The sequence below is a fragment of the Helicoverpa armigera genome, chromosome 26, assembly GCF_030705265.1.
Source record: "Helicoverpa armigera isolate CAAS_96S chromosome 26, ASM3070526v1, whole genome shotgun sequence".
NCBI classification, from domain to species: domain Eukaryota; kingdom Metazoa; phylum Arthropoda; class Insecta; order Lepidoptera; family Noctuidae; genus Helicoverpa; species Helicoverpa armigera.
Genome location: NC_087145.1, coordinates 7,723,365 through 7,741,262, shown reverse-complemented (window position 1 = coordinate 7,741,262; position 17,898 = coordinate 7,723,365). Strand labels below are relative to the sequence as shown.

General features: G+C 41.3%; 1 protein-coding gene and 1 non-coding gene across 2 annotated transcripts in view; one reads left to right on the top strand and one right to left on the bottom strand.

Annotated features, from left to right (window-relative positions):
- Positions 1-319: 319 nt before the first annotated feature.
- Positions 320-17,898, bottom strand: part of LOC110381507 (talin-2) — a 28,503-nt gene continuing 10,924 nt past the window's right edge. Inside the window, exons 8-32 of the mRNA XM_064041885.1 lie at positions 16,739-16,907; positions 15,604-15,779; positions 15,084-15,239; positions 14,548-14,639; positions 14,098-14,183; positions 13,618-13,717; positions 13,254-13,331; positions 12,984-13,105; positions 12,434-12,538; positions 11,947-12,069; positions 9,186-9,300; positions 8,718-8,795; positions 8,103-8,224; positions 7,718-7,810; positions 7,473-7,631; positions 6,804-7,017; positions 6,365-6,474; positions 5,067-5,178; positions 4,416-4,493; positions 3,932-4,047; positions 3,363-3,455; positions 2,246-3,121; positions 1,544-1,742; positions 851-963; positions 320-568 (exon numbers count right to left, since the gene is read on the bottom strand). Of these exons, the coding sequence (XP_063897955.1) occupies positions 413-568; positions 851-963; positions 1,544-1,742; positions 2,246-3,121; positions 3,363-3,455; positions 3,932-4,047; positions 4,416-4,493; positions 5,067-5,178; positions 6,365-6,474; positions 6,804-7,017; positions 7,473-7,631; positions 7,718-7,810; positions 8,103-8,224; positions 8,718-8,795; positions 9,186-9,300; positions 11,947-12,069; positions 12,434-12,538; positions 12,984-13,105; positions 13,254-13,331; positions 13,618-13,717; positions 14,098-14,183; positions 14,548-14,639; positions 15,084-15,239; positions 15,604-15,779; positions 16,739-16,907 (3,841 nt within the window). The 3' untranslated portion in view covers positions 320-412. The remainder of the gene's footprint in view (positions 569-850; positions 964-1,543; positions 1,743-2,245; positions 3,122-3,362; positions 3,456-3,931; positions 4,048-4,415; positions 4,494-5,066; positions 5,179-6,364; positions 6,475-6,803; positions 7,018-7,472; positions 7,632-7,717; positions 7,811-8,102; positions 8,225-8,717; positions 8,796-9,185; positions 9,301-11,946; positions 12,070-12,433; positions 12,539-12,983; positions 13,106-13,253; positions 13,332-13,617; positions 13,718-14,097; positions 14,184-14,547; positions 14,640-15,083; positions 15,240-15,603; positions 15,780-16,738; positions 16,908-17,898) is intronic.
- On the top strand, positions 5,893-5,966 carry Trnat-agu (transfer RNA threonine (anticodon AGU)). Its single transcript has one exon. It is a non-coding gene; the product is annotated as a tRNA-Thr (tRNA).

The window sequence follows — 17,898 nt, the reverse complement described above, 5'->3', positions numbered from 1 at the left end:
ATCATCTGACACAGCATGGACTGTAGAAGGGAACACACTGACCTGCAGTAGCAGCGACGAGTGCAGCGACTGCCGCGTTGAGCTGCGCCAGCTTGTCAGCCAGCTGGTCTTCTAGCTGCACTGCGTACTCTTGTGTCATCATCTGACACAGCATGGACTGTAGAAGGGAACACACTGACCTGCAGTAGCAGCGACGAGTGCAGCGACTGCCGCGTTGAGCTGCGCCAGCTTGTCAGCCAGCTGGTCTTCTAGCTGCACTGCGTACTCTTGTGTCATCATCTGACACAGCATGGACTGTAGAAGGGAACACACTGACCTGCAGTAGCAGCGACGAGTGCAGCGACTGCCGCGTTGAGCTGCGCCAGCTTGTCAGCCAGCTGGTCTTCTAGCTGCACTGCGTACTCTTGTGTCATCATCTGACACAGCATGGGCTGTAGAAGGGAACACACTGACCTGCAGTAGCAGCGACGAGTGCAGCGACTGCCGCGTTGAGCTGCGCCAGCTTGTCAGCCAGCTGGTCTTCTAGCTGCACTGCGTACTCCTGTGTCATCATCTGACATAGCATGGGCTGTAGGAGGAATATGTTGAGTAAAACATCAAGTAATGGGCTTTTATTGATATTATCTAGAATCACTGCTGTATAAATAAAATAAATAAATCACTGTAGTGTGTCAAGCCATGTTTAAGTAATAGAACTGAGAAAGAATCAAAAGTTGGCTTTCATCGATATTATTTAAGTATCCTTTAACATTAAAAAGAATGTCGCATATTTTTATATAGTAGTATTTTGACAAACAAAGTTGGAGCTGCAAAGTTATGAGATGAAAACTTGTAACATTGTATCTATTACCTTAGTAAGTTGTTGCGCAGCGGCGTCCAGGCGTCGTTTGGCGGCAGGCATGCTGTTGATGAACTGCAGACGACGCTTCTCCTTCTCTTCAGAACCCTCACTAGTCGTCGTGTCTGCAAATGTATCTTAGGGTCAGGTTATTCGTGGATAAGTTGTGTTTGCAAATTATCGACTTATGAATAGAAGCTCATTATAATCTCATATACCTATGAAGGGTTTTTTGTTCTGTTTGTATTTTAGCTGTATGCAGAATTTTGTAATTTGGTATGTACACTGAAACTATTCGTCGTTTTGTAATTGGCCTTCTTCCACATTATTATTCTATAACTAAACGATATATGTAGCTGTAAGTTTTCTTAAAATTAATAAAATAAAATAAAATCTTTAACTATCGCGAACAACATATTGTGTTTGATATTGAGTTAGCCTGAAAATAGTCTGAAATCGTTTACGGGACTATATTATACGTATTTTATATTATAGCTAGCGTCTATCTAATCCGCGGACTTGGGTAAATTATTTCATTGTTATATACCTTATATTTAGTTTCTATATACTATATAACAATGAAATAATTTTGAGTTTGAGTTTATTTTTCGCGGTCTCTAATTTAAGTGAATTTCTGATAATCTGAAATCGTTTTGTGGGCTACTATAACAACTATATTGATTTTCTTATTTAATACTACGCTACCTGCAGGTCCCATGTTGCAGATGTACGCCAACTGCTGCAAGCTATCCTCAAGCTGTTGCTGCGTGTCTTCAACACCACTACAGTCAGCTGACGTGTCTCTGCAGGTGGACACGAGGTGTGTCGAGCTGTCGTGTAGACGGGAGACGGCGGAGTTGAGAGTGTCTTGGCAGCGAGGGGAGTCTATGCTGGCACTTGTCACCTAAGTAGGAAAAAAGGGAGAAATTTAATAAGTTATGTTGGGTGTTCTGGTATATAAAGAAAGATAGGAGGACAAAGAATATGTTCATTGACACAACATAGGACACGGGGTGTGTCGCGGTGTCGTGTAGACTTGACACAGAGGAGTGGAGTGTGTCTTGGCAGCGAGGAGAGTCTATGCTCTGGCTTGTCACCTGGGTGGCAAAAAAGTAGCATCAGAATTAGCAGAAATATTGTTTTAAAGTTGCAGTAACAAATTATGTGTAAAGGTTTTTTGAGCTGTCTTTTGTGGCTTTCAAAAAGTGCCTACTTTGAATAAATGACTTCTTTATCTGGCACCAGCTACCTCGCTGTATATACCTGTCCGACAGCATGCAGTGCTCGCGCGGCATCGTCGGCGCGGTCGGCTCGCTGGCACAGCTCGGCCGCCGCGGGGTGTTCGTGAGGCACCAGCTGCCGAGCTTGCTGCGTCAGCTGCGACGCTTGCTGCCTCGCTGTATATACCTGTGCGACAGCATGCAGTGCTCGCGCGGCATCGTCGGCGCGGTCGGCTCGCTGGCACAGCTCGGCCGCCGCGGGGTGTTCGTGAGGCACCAGCTGCCGAGCTTGCTGCGTCAGCTGCGACGCTTGCTGCCTCGCTGTATATACCTGTGCGACAGCATGCAGTGCTCGCGCGGCATCGTCGGCGCGGTCGGCTCGCTGGCACAGCTCGGCCGCCGCGGGGTGTTCGTGAGGCACCAGCTGCCGAGCTTGCTGCGTCAGCTGCGACGCTTGCTGCCTCGCTGTATATACCTGTGCGACAGCATGCAGTGCTCGCGCGGCATCGTCGGCGCGGTCGGCTCGCTGGCACAGCTCGGCCGCCGCGGGGTGTTCGTGAGGCACCAGCTGCCGAGCTTGCTGCGTCAGCTGCGACGCTTGCTGCCTCGCTGTATATACCTGTGCGACAGCATGCAGTGCTCGCGCGGCATCGTCGGCGCGGTCGGCTCGCTGGCACAGCTCGGCCGCCGCGGGGTGTTCGTGAGGCACCAGCTGCCGAGCTTGCTGCGTCAGCTGCGACGCTTGCTGCCTCGCTGTATATACCTGTGCGACAGCATGCAGTGCTCGCGCGGCATCGTCGGCGCGGTCGGCTCGCTGGCACAGCTCGGCCGCCGCGGGGTGTTCGTGAGGCACCAGCTGCCGAGCTTGCTGCGTCAGCTGCGACGCTTGCTGCCTCGCTGTATATACCTGTGCGACAGCATGCAGTGCTCGCGCGGCATCGTCGGCGCGGTCGGCTCGCTGGCACAGCTCGGCCGCCGCGGGGTGCTCGTGAGGCACCAACTGCCGAGCTTGCTGTGTCAGCTGCGATGCTTGCTGCTGAGCTGTACTTGATAGTTGCAGCACCTGAGTACAAAAGCAGTTTTTCAGCTTGATATTTTTTCAAAAGCTTTAATAAATAGACCACAGAAGGCGGACAGATAACCGAACTTTTAACAAAAGTAGAATGCAAGCGAGTACCAGAAAAAACGCCCAGAATCTTTAGTAGGAAAAGAGAATTTAAAAAGGTAGAAAACCTGCATTAGCTACACGAAATAAAAGAATTAATAACGTATGCCTAATGAACGTATATGCATAGTATACTCACATGTTTTTGCTTGCCCTTATCAGCGACGGGACTGATGAGGAACACCAGTTTGCCGGTGGCTGCGGCAAACTTAGACGTAGCCTCGCTCTCACCCTGTTAATATTAAAAACACGTTCCAAGAGAATTGTGTGATTAAGTCAGGTGCCTACATAATTGTTGACATAAACCTTAGAGATGATTTAAAGTAATCTAAACAAAAATAAGTTAAGAACATTTAAAAAAAACTTGAGCTTAAAACAAGAACATTCTTTCGCAGCATTTTATTGATACCGACGCAAAAAATTCCATGTCTTCTTTAAAAAAAAAAAAGAATATTGGGGATAGAATGAGAATTCAGTTAGAAAGAGAATTCAGTTGTTTACCTATGTAAAACACATCAAAATCTTTTACCTTAAATAAAGTTAGCACTATTTCCCTAAAAACCTGCATCCAAATCGATCGCTTAAGACCTACTTTGCCACAGACAGACACACATAAAATACCACCATTTCTTGCGTCGCGTAGCTATTGGAAAGCTGATCAACTAACATACATAAGAAAAACAGTAAGTAAATAATATAAATACTAACATGTGGATATCCATCGCCGTCACACATCTCACGCGTGGCGTCACACAGCGCGTGTATGTGCTTGCGCATGGCGGCGCGAGTCGCCTCGTCTTTGTCGCTGCTTACTACCTCCGAGTCTGTTTATATTTGACAAAAACATATATGTCATATTGAAGATTATTTTTTGGTAATTAACTAAGATTAATTTGTCTAAGGTTACTCTTACTCTGATTTGTTTAACATTTCATGATTATTTGTCGTACTTGAGATCCAAGTCTTAAACTTCAGTTTTCTTAAAACTAAAGAATTACACATTCATTTGCAAAGTAACCAGTATTTTTTTTATAAAACGGCCGTTTATGTTGTAGGTGAAAAAGGGCCATAATACATATTTTGTTATTTGTTTGGACGCCTACAAATCTGATTGGTGGAACACTGAAAAGATTGAGAGGTATGGAGACAAAATGGGGAGGCCTTTGCCCAGAACAAAAAAGTAATTTGTTACCTTTAACAATTTGCGGCATCAGCTCGGAAATGGTAGACATAGCTAGCTCAGCGGTGGCGTAGTCAGGGTTCTCACGATCTGTGAATACAATCTCAATTATGCCAAAATGAAGTGGTATATACCTCGGTATAATATCCAATGCTGAATGCTGCTGCATCCTTTACTATGTAAAATAGGTAATCCCTAAAACATATACTGTAAAACTTAGCATTAGGTACTTAAAAAACGTCAACAGTTTTTTTAATTCGATTTTATATCAAGGAGTGATATGAAGGCGAGATTCCACCAGAGTGACGTACACAATCGCCTCTTTTGATCTACGTGCAAACATTTCTTAAATATCCTCAAAACTGCAACTTTTGTGCCGAGTACTCCCGTACATACCTACGTCTGTTTACTTATGCATTTTTTATTCTTTAACCCATTGACCCATGAATAATCAACAAAATGTAGGTAGGGTATTTGTTTGTTACAAAAATATCAAGATGACCAACACCTCAGTCTGCCCGAGACCATGGATGCTGTAAAGGATCCGAAACGTCGTGATTAAATAATATTAAGTAGGTAATATAGCCGCGATAAAATCTGTAAAAGTAGTTTTATTCAAATCAGCAAAACAAATGCAAATTAAAAATCTTTAAGTATATTTACCAGCGGTGGCGGCAGCGAGTGCTGCGACGGCGGCGTTGAGCTGCGCCATGCTGTGTGCCAGCCGCCGCTCCGCTTCTTGCTTCTCGTGTTCAGAAGGAGTGATGCTTGCTGACTGTATGACATATGTACAATATGTGGGAGTTTACAGACTGATGATGATATACTTATCTTTATTGGCGACTAATATGACGGCTGAACAATGAGTTGCAATGAAGTGTGTTGCAAATTATAAACTGCAGGTAATACACAAACATTTGTAAAGGAATCTATAAATAACTGATGTGCGACAAATATAATTATAAAGTCACCTAAGACAAAAGTACTAGTTTGGTGACTAAAGTAGGTATAGCAAAGCATACAAATTAATTCAGGCGTGGGAATTAAGACACTTGAATGATACGTAATATAATTGCTACGTCATAATCAAGAACCTATAATAAGGCAAATTAGCATAAATAGGTAGTTATTGATGCCAACGTATTGATACCGATGAATCAATGTTATTTGTTTAGCTGTAGGTACATGAATTATACCGTTCAAGGGCAACATAAATTAATTCCTTACATAATTGCCTTTTCAAACTAATTATGTAAATACATTTCTATATTTTTCCCAACAATTTATTTTCTAATCGCAAATATTTAAATCATAATAACAATCAAGGCGATTGCAGTATAAAATGCAGGAGTTATTTTTGCATATAATTTATCACCTACTGATAAATAATTGCCCATACATATCTACAATACAAACAAATACATTATTATCATTGTATTGATAAGTTAACACAGGTAAAATAATCGACAATTTCGCGCGTGTCATCATCGGCGCCGTGGCTTAGTTGGTTAAAGCGCCTGTCTAGTAAACAGGAGATCGCGAGTTCGAATCTCGCCGGGGCCTTGTGGAATTAAAATAACTTTTTTGGCTTTTTCTTGTAGCCAGCATACTTGCCTTTGTTTACGAGTTTTGCTTTTAGTATTATCTTTGTCTTTTAACTTTTAGAAATAATTATTCTATAAATGACATTATTCCTCTTCATTTGCTTAAACATCTTATCTGATACGTGTACCTATATCCAGATACAATTGTTAATTAAAATATACTCTTATATTCTGTTTGAACAATCATACTACCTATACTGTTTTAATACAATCTCCATATTTATTTTTTAATTCATAGTTACTCTTTTATTAAGGTCTCAAGTATCTGCTCATACAATATACAGCATACATGCCAATAAAACCCGGACGATATAACTATTTACGAACATCTACAACTAATACAATTAAAATAATTACCTTATCCCATCCATCTTCCACTCTTTCCAGTTTACTCTTGGCTCCAGCCATGGTAGCGATGAACTGAAGGCGCTTTCTCTCTTGTGGCGGTAGCAAATCTTCAGAAGCACCTGTAATCCAAACATTAAGTTAAATGTAGTATTTTTAGCAGTTAATTGTTTTAGTCTATCCAAGGGGTATTGGGTTGCCTGGGTAACTAAGTTGAGGAGGTCAGATAGGCAATCGCTTCTTGTAAAGCACTGGTACTCAGCTACATCCGGTTAGACTGGAAGCCGACCACAAAATAGTTGGGAAAGGGTCCGGAAGACGAATTATATGTGCTTCAACTGGGGAAATTCAAATAGGTATAAAATTATATTTTTTTGTGTCACTATATTTTCCAAAGCTTTCCAGGCCTGGCTAAGGCTTATGAACCTTGGCAAAACTCCTTGAATCTCACCTTCAACATTGCTATAAGCATCTCTAAGCCTCTCCAAGGCCTGGTTAACATCCATGGCCTGATGATGCAGAGTTTCACTCATGTGCTGCCTAGTAGGGTCTTCGAGTAGCGGCTTCCATGCTGTCTCCATGCTGTGCAGGCTGGAGCTCAGACCCTCGGCTGCGGCAGTTAATGCACTCTGGCAGTGAGGCTCGTGGATTGCTGGGGCTGTTAACTGCAGGTGGAAATTTTGAAGGTTAAGGAATGATTCCAGTTGATGTCTTGCAGAATATTTGATTTATAATACTGTATGCAAATTTTGTACAACGGCGGACCTTTGCTACCAGTCTACCATTAGGTGGTGGAGAAATAATAGTCGTTGGTGCAAATCTTTTTTTGATATTATGTGCAAAACAATACATAATAATTATATAATGAGACATAACATATATACATACTGCATTTGTCATGAGACTGAAAAAAAAAAACTTTGGCAGTGATTCTGCCAATGTCCTGTGGATGTGGTCAAGTTATAAGTATGTACGAATTTTTACATGCTCGCTTTCGTTTCAAAGCTCGTGATAGCAGTAGTCTAAAGGTACTGCTAGGAGCAGTTCCGCGTCCGACTGCTCCTGGTAGGTCAGCTCGTTGTGACACCAGCAGTCTGCAGGAGCAGTTCCAGTACATCACCTGAGCACACGCCAGCAGGTCCCTGGCGGCGGCGGCAGTGCGAACACCAGCGCGGTCCACTGCGGAGGTGGCGTCCGACTGCTCCTGGCAGGTCAGCTCGTTGGCTGATACCAGCAGCTTCGAGGTCTTGGCGCCGGCTTCCTTGGCTAGCTGGATAATCTGGAATATAAGAAAATAAAGGTTAAACCAGAAGCCAGAAGTGGAGACGAGCGGTGCAGAGAGGAGATATTTTATAAACACCTTACCTCTTTCTCCCTATCAGAGTTGGTTCCTCGCGCGAACGTAAAGATGAGTTTGCCGGCTACATCAGCATACGTGTTCGACGCTTCTTGGATTTTCTGAAAGCAGTTTTGGCAATATCAGCTTGGGCATAAACAGTTTACATTGTCTGTAATATTTATGATCACCTCACTTTGCCACGAGTAATGTGCCTAAGTAAATAGCAGCATATGAATATGACAAAATATAGTGTTAAAAAAATACACAAATGACTAATAACTTCCTTACTTCCATTTTTAGGAAGTCGGTTGAAAATCACCAGTGTAGATTTTTAGCAAATCCTGTGCTACATTCAATATAGATGCGGGTTTTTTTTCTCTGCTAGATTACAAAGATTCTATAAGTACTGACCTCATGATCCCCAGTGCCAGTCATGCCGCAGACCTTCTTGGTGGCGTCGAAGAGTGCCTGCATCTCGTCCAACAACTCCTTGGAAGCTGCTGGGTCTTTGGTGCTGGCCAGCATCTGAGCGTCTGACAATTGAACGGGGTTTTAGTTTTGGAAAATGATGAGTCTTTTAGTGCAGTCAGAGATCCTCATCATCCTCCTCCGAGCCTTTTCCCAATCATGTTGGGGTCGGCTTCCAGTCTAACCGGATTCAGCTGAGTACCAGTGCTTTACAAGAAGCGACTGTCTATCTGACCTCCTCAACCCAGTTACCCAGGCAACCCGATACCCTTTGGTTACACTGGTGTCAGACCTACTGGCTTCTGACTACCCGTAACGACTGCCAAGGATGTTCAATGACAGCCGGGAAACAAGCCAAAAAAACAGCAGTAGTCGCTGTCGAATGCAACCTGAACCTTGAAGAAGAAAATATGCTACTTGTTTTTTTGGGACCAGTAACGTCCCACATTGCATGGCTTCCACTACGCTTTTATATCATTTTGATGACATAGATATCTCTAAAATATACGAATTTTAGAGATATCTACATTTTAGAGGTTTTAGTTATATGAAACTTACCTCTCGCCAACTTAGGCATCAGCTCGTTGATAGCATTCATTGAGTTGATAGCGGCAGCGTAGTCAATGTTCTCAGGGTCTGAAATACATTTTCAAATTAAATTACATATTTTACACCTAATGATTTCTGTCTTCCTTCAACGATGTTGATTTTCCACATTAGAATAAAGTAAATTAGTTCAATGGTTATGCAGTTTACATTATGTACCACTGATATCTCCCTAATCCTAATTAGACGAGCCGAGCTCACTTTTATTTTCTTCTAACAATATATTTATCCTTTTTTATGAAACATTATTAAAGGACGGCATGTGTTGCAGCATGAGGAAGTGTCAGACTTGAACTGAAATAACCCTCCACTTCTGTTGCTTCTAGAGCCCTTTACGTAACAGACCCACAGCAACTGTTTTGTAAAACCAAATCCCACTAGATGTCAAACTACCTCTAGAATACTTGAGTTTTAAGTTACCCGAGTGCGCGGTGAGGTAGAGTGCGATGGCGGCGTTCAGCTTGCCCATCCTGTCTTCCAGAGCACGCTCCAGCTTGTGCCGCTGAGCCTCGTCTATTTGAGCTCCAGTGTAATCCTGATTAGTAAAACATGACAAAAAATAAGATTATGTAATTTTGGAATCAGGCGTTACCTATACCACTTTTAACTTGGTCACGTGCTAAAAATATTCAATAAAATAATAATGTACATGTCGGCGCGTCATCGCCGTCGTTACCACGATCACACATTATATCCACAAAGTTAAACACACACCAACACTTAAATAGGGGAACAAATATTATAATAAAAGGGACTTACTCTGACTTAAGTTGTTTATTCACTGCTGAGCGAAAAAGAAAGAATCCTAATGGCCACATTGCGGCCTTTTTATACCGATTTTTGACAATCAAAAAAGAGCGGGTATGTTAAAAAGTATTAAAATACAATCAACCAATCAGAAACGCTAGCGAATCAAAATAAGCTCTAATATTATGAATTTAATACAAAAACGGAAATACGAAAGAAACACAAGAGTCTAAATAAAATCCTACTATTAAATTAAAATAATACTAACGGAAACATGGTTGAAATCAAGACTTATTCAGATATAAAATATAAACGGAAACACAATTTTAAATCTACAGACATACTAATATTGAATTATTAATTACAGCCGGAAATACTTGTAATATCACAAACGGAAATACAGTTGTAGTCAAAAGAAAGATTTACAAAATAATTAAACTGAAGTTCAAAACAAAAACTTAATAAATTTAAATCAACCGGAATTTCAAAATAAAATAAATACTAAATTTAACAAAGCTGTCAAAACAAATACCAATATAAAAAACGGAAATGACAATAAATATCGGTAGTTGATACAAAATAATTACAATTTAAATAAAAATATTACTTTCGCGCCCATATACACGTGCAGCAATAAGGTAGTGTTTGAGACATACCTCAGCTAGTTTAAAACGAAGAATATTTTATCGCGACGATTATTTGGATAATTTACCACAGCAACAAAATAATGTAATTTGTAAATATTTTAAGAACTGTACATAAACATGTAGTAAAAAACCGGCTATGTGCGAGTCGCGCGCATGAAGGTTCCCGTATCATTTTCTAAAAACTTTCAAAATAAATCACGCTTGTCTGGGAGCTGTCTAAAATACTTAGTTTATTCTAGTTTTTATTTCACCAACCATTTTGTTTCATGAGATAGGTACAGCCTGATGGCAGATGGACTGCAGAATCTTAATACCTAATAGGGTCGCGTTTTACCTTTTGGATACGGTTCCCTAAAAAGCGTGCATCACTAATATACAGTACCTATGTATGTATTCTAAAAGTCCAAATATTTAGTTTTATGACTTAAATAATTTAGCTGTCACTACATACTTCCTTAAATGCGGAATTCAGCTATCAAGTATAAAAAGCGGAACTAGGTTCATTACAGTATTAGTTAAAGACGAGTTATATAGCAAAAACTCGTCATGTATTCCTATATCATTTGTTTGTGTTTATCAGTAATAACCGTACACGGTGCCGCATCGCCTGAAATTCAGAGATTAGTATACGAAGGCTTCAGGCACGACCCAAAAGAACACGGTTTCATGGTGTTAATAGGAAAATTTTGGTCTAATCATACAGATCAATTTAAAGATTCATGTACCGGCTCAATCATAGATAAACGATGGATTATTACCGCTGCACATTGTTTTTTGACAAATGTCACAGATGTACCAATAATCCAGAGGATTAAAGGTAAGCAGCGACTTATTGCGTACGTTCGTCTAAGTGATATTATTATGCATCCTAACTACCTCCCGAGCGAGCCGTGGGAGTACGACTTGGCACTTCTGAGGACAGAGAAGCCAATCCGGTTCGATGAGCACGCAAGCCCAATACCGCTGGCATGGTCGCGAGGACCGGGGCAAGAAGCATTGTTCGGTGGTTACGGAAAATCGGAGTTCGGGTCCGGAACACCTTTGATTGGAGAAGCTGTGTTTGAAGAAACGTGTCTGGCTCCGTTTGCCAGAACTCCAAGGCAGTTTTTGTGCTCCCGATCTACGGAATCAATAACGGCACCTGGGGACTCCGGAGGCCCAGTGTTCACTCGTGACGGATTAATCGGTGTCGTACTTGGAGTGGAAGAGTCACTACATGAATCAGTTTTTCTAGACATTTCTCAAAAATTTAACTGGATTGAACAAGTTACAGGTATTTACCCGCAACGTCGCATGGCTGTGTAGCCAGGTTATCTTTGCCATTAATAAATGAAATGCAAACATGTCTCTTGTCAGTTTTTAAGTATGTACGTAATCCTAATCATAAATCCTTGATACGCAAACTTTTTGACACAAGAACTAGGTTGTTACCTTACCTATAAGAAGGGGCCTGACCTACCTGCTTTTTGGCATCTCTTCTCATCTTTCCTTCCTCGGTGGTCGGAAGCTAAGCTACCCCCACGTAACACAAGCTATATTTTACCTAGGTAAATTAACATATGAGTGCTCGAGTGGAGACCACGGACTAGCAAGCGCAGCGTAGGACGTCCACCAACGAGGTGGACAGACAACCTTATAAAGGTCGCCGGAAGACGCTGGATGCAGGTCGCCTCCAACAAGTATCTGTGAAGATCTAAAGGGGAGGCCTATGTTCAGCAGTGGACGTCCTATGGCTGAGATGATGATGATGATGATGAAATGAACATATTGTATAGTAAGACACATACCTCCTTGAGCAGTGCTGCAGCAGTGTCGACGGCATGCAGCGCGGTGGTGGCGGCGGCCACGAAGGACTCGCGCCGCACCGTGTTCTCGCGCACCTCGCCCGCCTTGATGCGGCGCCGGGAACGCTGTGTCACGGATATTGTAGTTAATTTTATGACTTTTAAATAGCGAAAATTAAAGTCAAAACAATGATACTGATTTCCTCCTAGCCGAATTATCGCACACGACAGCTGTTCTCATTTAAGGCGACCCTGACGACCGGAGAGGGCTCAGGCGCAGGACCGACATTTACGTGCTCTCCGATGCACGGGTGAATCATTCACCAACTTCCAGACTACGGGCTGCTTTGTGAAAGTTTATAAAACTCACAAAGCGATTTCAGCTCAACCTGGGATTCGGACCCGAGAGCAGCCGCGCTTGTGACAGCTAGACCAACAAGGCGGTAAAGTGCCTTGGTATCAAGACAATCTAAAGCATTGTAGCACTTACCCTGAGCAGTTCGCTTCGTCTCCTACTCTTGGGATCGATGGAGAGGAACATCTGGGTCGTCACGTCGGCGATGTTCTCTGCTGCATTCTTCGCCTCGCCCGAATGCTAGGTTTTACAAAAATTTTTAGGTTAGATGTGAAACAAACTTGCCCTATCTTTCATATACATGAGAAGTTACTCACATTTTTGTAAGATCATGTTAAAACTGAAGGTCGGCAATAGGTTGTGATTATAGCTGTTAGTACCTAAATGCAAAAGTTTTTATTTCAAACTATGTTGATTCCTGAGAGCACTTCTACTCGGATCAGGGTAAAAAAAAGCGTGTAAAATAGTCTCTAATATGATATTCTGATGTGTATCTAACCTATGTGTAACCTATTATTTCTAGTTATATCATAAAACACATACAATATAGTTTTATGTGATGTGATATGATCGACTAACCCTCTCTCCCTGGCCTCAAAAAAATAACCCTTAAGTTAGTTATTTCAAGATTAAACTTTAACAAGAATACCTTTGAAGACTGTTACAGCAGGTAGGTATAACTTACCAATAATTCAGGCTTGCAGGTGTCTGACAGCTTGTTGAGGTAGCTGTTCAGGTCCTGAAGGTCGTCCAGCATCTTCTTCTGCATCTCATCGACTGTCTGTTTTTCTGCCGTCTCTTTTATACCTAATATTAATTTTAAAAATATTTACTGTTATTTTTTTTTTCATTACAAGCCATATTCCATCTTTTGTTTTCACAATGGCTTTTTAAATAGTAAATACCTCCTTGTTTAGATATGTGTTAGTTAAAGCCAGAACTGTGTTAAACTTACCTTTCTCTACAACCGGTAGTTCTTCGTGCATGATTTGAACGATCTTTTGCGCTTCCTTCACATTGGAATCAGTAGGATCTGTTAAAAAAATATAGATATGTAAAAGTGACTTTTGAGTTTTATGTTTTACAAAACTCACTTGAAAAGTTGTATAAACGTTTGACACGTATTGAAAAAAAAAGAATACATACTTTTAAACATCTACCTTCGTTCTTACGTGTTAAACGCCTGTTTAACTTTTTTGAAATAACATCGTATAGTTTTCAGCAAAGTTATGTTTTTCCCTGGACCATTCAAAAACTCTATCGGGAATAAAGCAGGTCGTACTCAAATGGAGTATACCTAATATATTTGCGTATCATACCTGTGAGCAGTCCGACGATCTTGACAGAGCTAGAGTTCATCTTGTTGAGCGCCGCGACGCACTCGGGGGACATGTCACCACGCATTGGGAACTCACCCTTCTGTGGTGATAAATAAAGATGCAGGCAGGTAAGGGATTACAAGTAAAACTGAGATAATTTATTATGAAGAATATAGCGATAGCGAAACAAATGCTTTTAATAGAATTCTAAGAAAATACGATTTGCAGTGACTATTTTTGATATAGTTTTTGCGACACACTTTATATAGTCAAAATGTAGAAAGTTACAAGAGGAAACCTCTATGATTCAACCATTCTGCATTCATCTTTAATTATTTGTAAGTTTCACTACCAAATTCAAATATAATGCCAAGGAGCCACTTAACCCATCCAGCTCAACATGTATCGGTAACACTCCGTATTTATACTCGCACTGTGGTTCGTCTAGGGTCTGAAGGTTTGTCCTCAATGAATACTTACAATAGCATACTGTTGGTTCTTGAGATGGTCTGTCACAACTATCTGCTGTATCGTCGTCAGCTGAGCGCCCGAGTGCGCGGCCGAGCCTGCCACAAACAAACATATAAAGTAAAGGAAACAATCATTTTGTTCTCTTAATATGTAGAAGATAGTCGCATGTTGTCTTACTACGATGATAGGAATAAAAAATAATATTATTTTAATTTTTAACTAAAGTTATTGTTGAGCAAGTTTTGAAAGTACCAGCCCGCTATGAAAAAAGCGGTGTATTTTATCATCATCATCATCATCATCATCATCAGCCTATCGCAGTCCACTGCTGGACATAGGCATCTCCAAGTAAGATCTATTTTCGGCTTCTCGTATCCAGCTGGTGTATTTTATACTTGTCGCCAAACTTTTTGTCATCACAGAACATGGGCGTATTTACTTTATTGTAAAAAACTGTACCTTGATCGAAAGGCATAATCTTGTTGGGTCCCACGAAGGACTCCGTCACGATCTTGCTGGGGTTGTTCGACACCAGCTCTATTATGTTACTCCTGGAAATAAATACTTCATTAATTACTGTGTAGTGTGTCGTTCAAAAGATTTCTGGAGACTCGAGAAGTTTCTCAAACATTTGCAACTATATGATTCTTTAGAATACATTCGAATTCGTAAAACATGAGTATTTCACACACACAATAATTCATAATACTAAAGCTGAAGAGATTATTTATTTCATTGAGCGCTACTCTCAGGATCTACGTGTGTATCAGAACGACTGTCACTCCGTCTATTATCTCTCAAAATACATATAGATAGTTGCTTGTTACCAACTGCCATTAGTTGCTACCTACTTGCTACCAGCTGCTATTAGTTGCTACCTACTTGCTACCAGCTGCCATTAGTTGCTACCTACTTGCTACCAGCTGCCATTAGTTGTTACCTATTGTTACCCTCGTGGGTCCATTTACTGAAGAAAGCTAGTTTCTGGTACTAACTTGCCCATTTGCACGTTATCGTGTAACACTGCCATGCTCGTGCCGACGTGGTGCGCGGGCGGCGCCAGCATGCGGCGCCGGATGATGTCGATGTAGCCCTCCAGGATGTCGCGGATGCGGTGGCAGTGCTGCGTCTTCACGCTGTACTCCTTGTCACTAGAAGTGCCAAGAATCCAGGTGAGTATAGGATGGGGAAGTACGAAAATACACAAAAATAAAGGTCATACAAAATGTCAATGCAAAAAATTAACTCCTACGGAGACATCAAGATAGTAACTATAACAAATAATTACGCTTTCATATGTCAGTAGACTCTCTAATTTTTCCGTCAGTTTCTGTGTGTACCAGAGTTAGTTACTTTGCTCGAACAATCTAATCTTAAGACTTAATTGAAAAAATCATGAGTGTTAGACAGCCCATTGATCGCGAATGGGTAGACGCTACTGTTTATTCGAATGCGGGAAGTTGTACCCTGGAGATGCTATTGGAAACGCTAAACAAATAATGGTCTTCACTTCACCTGTAATCCCCGAAGTTAAGCGTGAAAGTCTGCGACTTCCCAGCATGGTAGGTCTTGACGTGAGTCAGCGGCCACTGCTGCAGGATCTCCTTGGTGACCTCGTCGAGACGCAGGATGGCTTCAGCATTGATGCCGAGAAGGCGGGGGACTAGCTTCTTCTTGTCTTTTTGTTTCTCCTGGGTAGATAGGTAAGAGAGAGTAAGTGAACGAAAGATGGGGGATACAGTAATGGCCTTACTGCAAAGATTTTATTTATTTAACAGTTTATGTTTTTTTACTTATGTATTGTACGTAGTCACACATAGAACACAGACAAGAAGAAAAATAGAACAAAATACTTATACGATTGTTTATAAGGATTAAATCTACAATTATACTGAAAGTAAAATTAAATGTTATATCCTTTGCAGTAACCACGCATTTACTTAATTCTATTGTTGCTGTATGCATAGTTACAATACTTCCAAACTCCGGGCTGTTTTGTGAAAGTTTCTTAAAACCCACAGCGCAATTTCGGCCCGATATAGAGGTAGCTATAGGCCCCGAACAAGAAGATCAAAAGTTACAAAAAATATTAAAAGCCCCTTCTTAACCAAGAAGAAGGTGATTCCATAAGTAGGCATAGCCCTGGCAGTCTTGATGTAGAGGAACTTGGCCTCCAGCGGCGTCTTGCCCTGATGCAACGCGAATTCCTTGAAGATCTTCTTCTCTATGCTCCACGCGTTGGAATATTGAGCTGGTAGGTATCAGTACTTGCCTGACCTGGAGTCGAACCCACGCCCTACTCGAGAGGTTGGCTCTTTACCCACTATTACTGTTACAGCCGTCCCACTGCTGGTTTGCGGCTTCCTCTCACACGGCGAAGGATTGAGCATTAATCACCACTCTTGCTCAGTGCGGGTTGGTGATTTCAGACTTAATAGTCCAGGTTTCCTCAAGATGTTTTCCTTCACCTTTTAATAGCCATTGGTGTCCAAGATATACTTAGAAACTATATACAGAGTTAGAAAAGTTGCATTGGTACTTGCCTGACCTGGAGTCTAACCCACGCCCTACTCGAGAGGTTGGCTCTTTACCCACTAGGCCACCATGATTTTAACGAAATAAGATGAAAATATCAAAGTTAAAGCCCCACCTTAACCAAGAAGAAGGTGACTCCATAAGTAGGCATGGCCCGTGCAGTCTTGATGTAGAGGAACTTGGCCTCCAGCGGAGTCTTGCCCTGGTGCAGCGCGAACTCCTTGTAGATCTTCTTCTCTATGTTCCACGCGTTAGAGTATTGGGCTGGTAGGTATTCTTCCAGGCTGTGGGGGAAACGTCAGATATAGAAAATGGGATGACTTGGGTTTTGCTATAACGGCGAGGCGTTGTTGCTGCTGGTACTTTTCTATACTAAAGGCTCCGAAACTAATGGACCGATTTGAAAAATTTCGATGACACCACGATGACAAGTCAGAGAATTCGCAGCTTTGGCAGTCTACTCTCAATGTCCGCTCTGCGCGTCATCTCGATGAATATAATTTGAAAAATAATTAACTGGTGGGAAGCTACACTATCCCCAACTGACATGTTATATTTTGTATGGGTAGGTACTGTAGTAGTTCGTTAAGGAAGCGGCTGAAACTACTAGCAAAACCAAGTAGTTACGTTGTACAGCGTCCCTTATGTTGATAATTTGTTTCAGGTCATTGAGTTAATACTCCATTTAAGTAAGCGCTTAACTAAAGGCAGGTAAATAATTTTGATATGACTTTTGATGAAATCAGTTTAAAATACATGTGGCTAAAAAGTAACAATAGCCTGAATATTTTAAGCATTAGTTGGTTTATTATGTACTAGCTTTCCGCCCGCGGCTTCGCCCGCGTGGAATTCGGTTATATTGGACACACAGCGCCATCTACAATCCATCCATCAAGCAAACAATATTTTTGTTTTCCCTCGGGAATATCTATTTTTTTCGGGATAAAAAGTACCCTATTATTTAATCCGGACTTCTAACTTTACGTCTGCAAAATTTCAAAGCAATCGGTTCAGTAGTTACGGCGTGAAAGCGGAACAAACAAACAAACAAACAAACTCACTTTCCCATTTATAATATTAGTAAGGAAGTAAGGATTTTTGCAATAAGTCCCATCAATATTGTTTACATTATATGTGTATAGTTTATAAGGCGTGGGCCTAAGATGTCCAGAGTGTCCCCAATTTGTTTCAGATCATTGAGTTAACTAAGTCTCTAATTCAAGTTTGTGTTCTTCGCATTCACACAAAAGGGATTTGAAACGTCTATTAAGACTT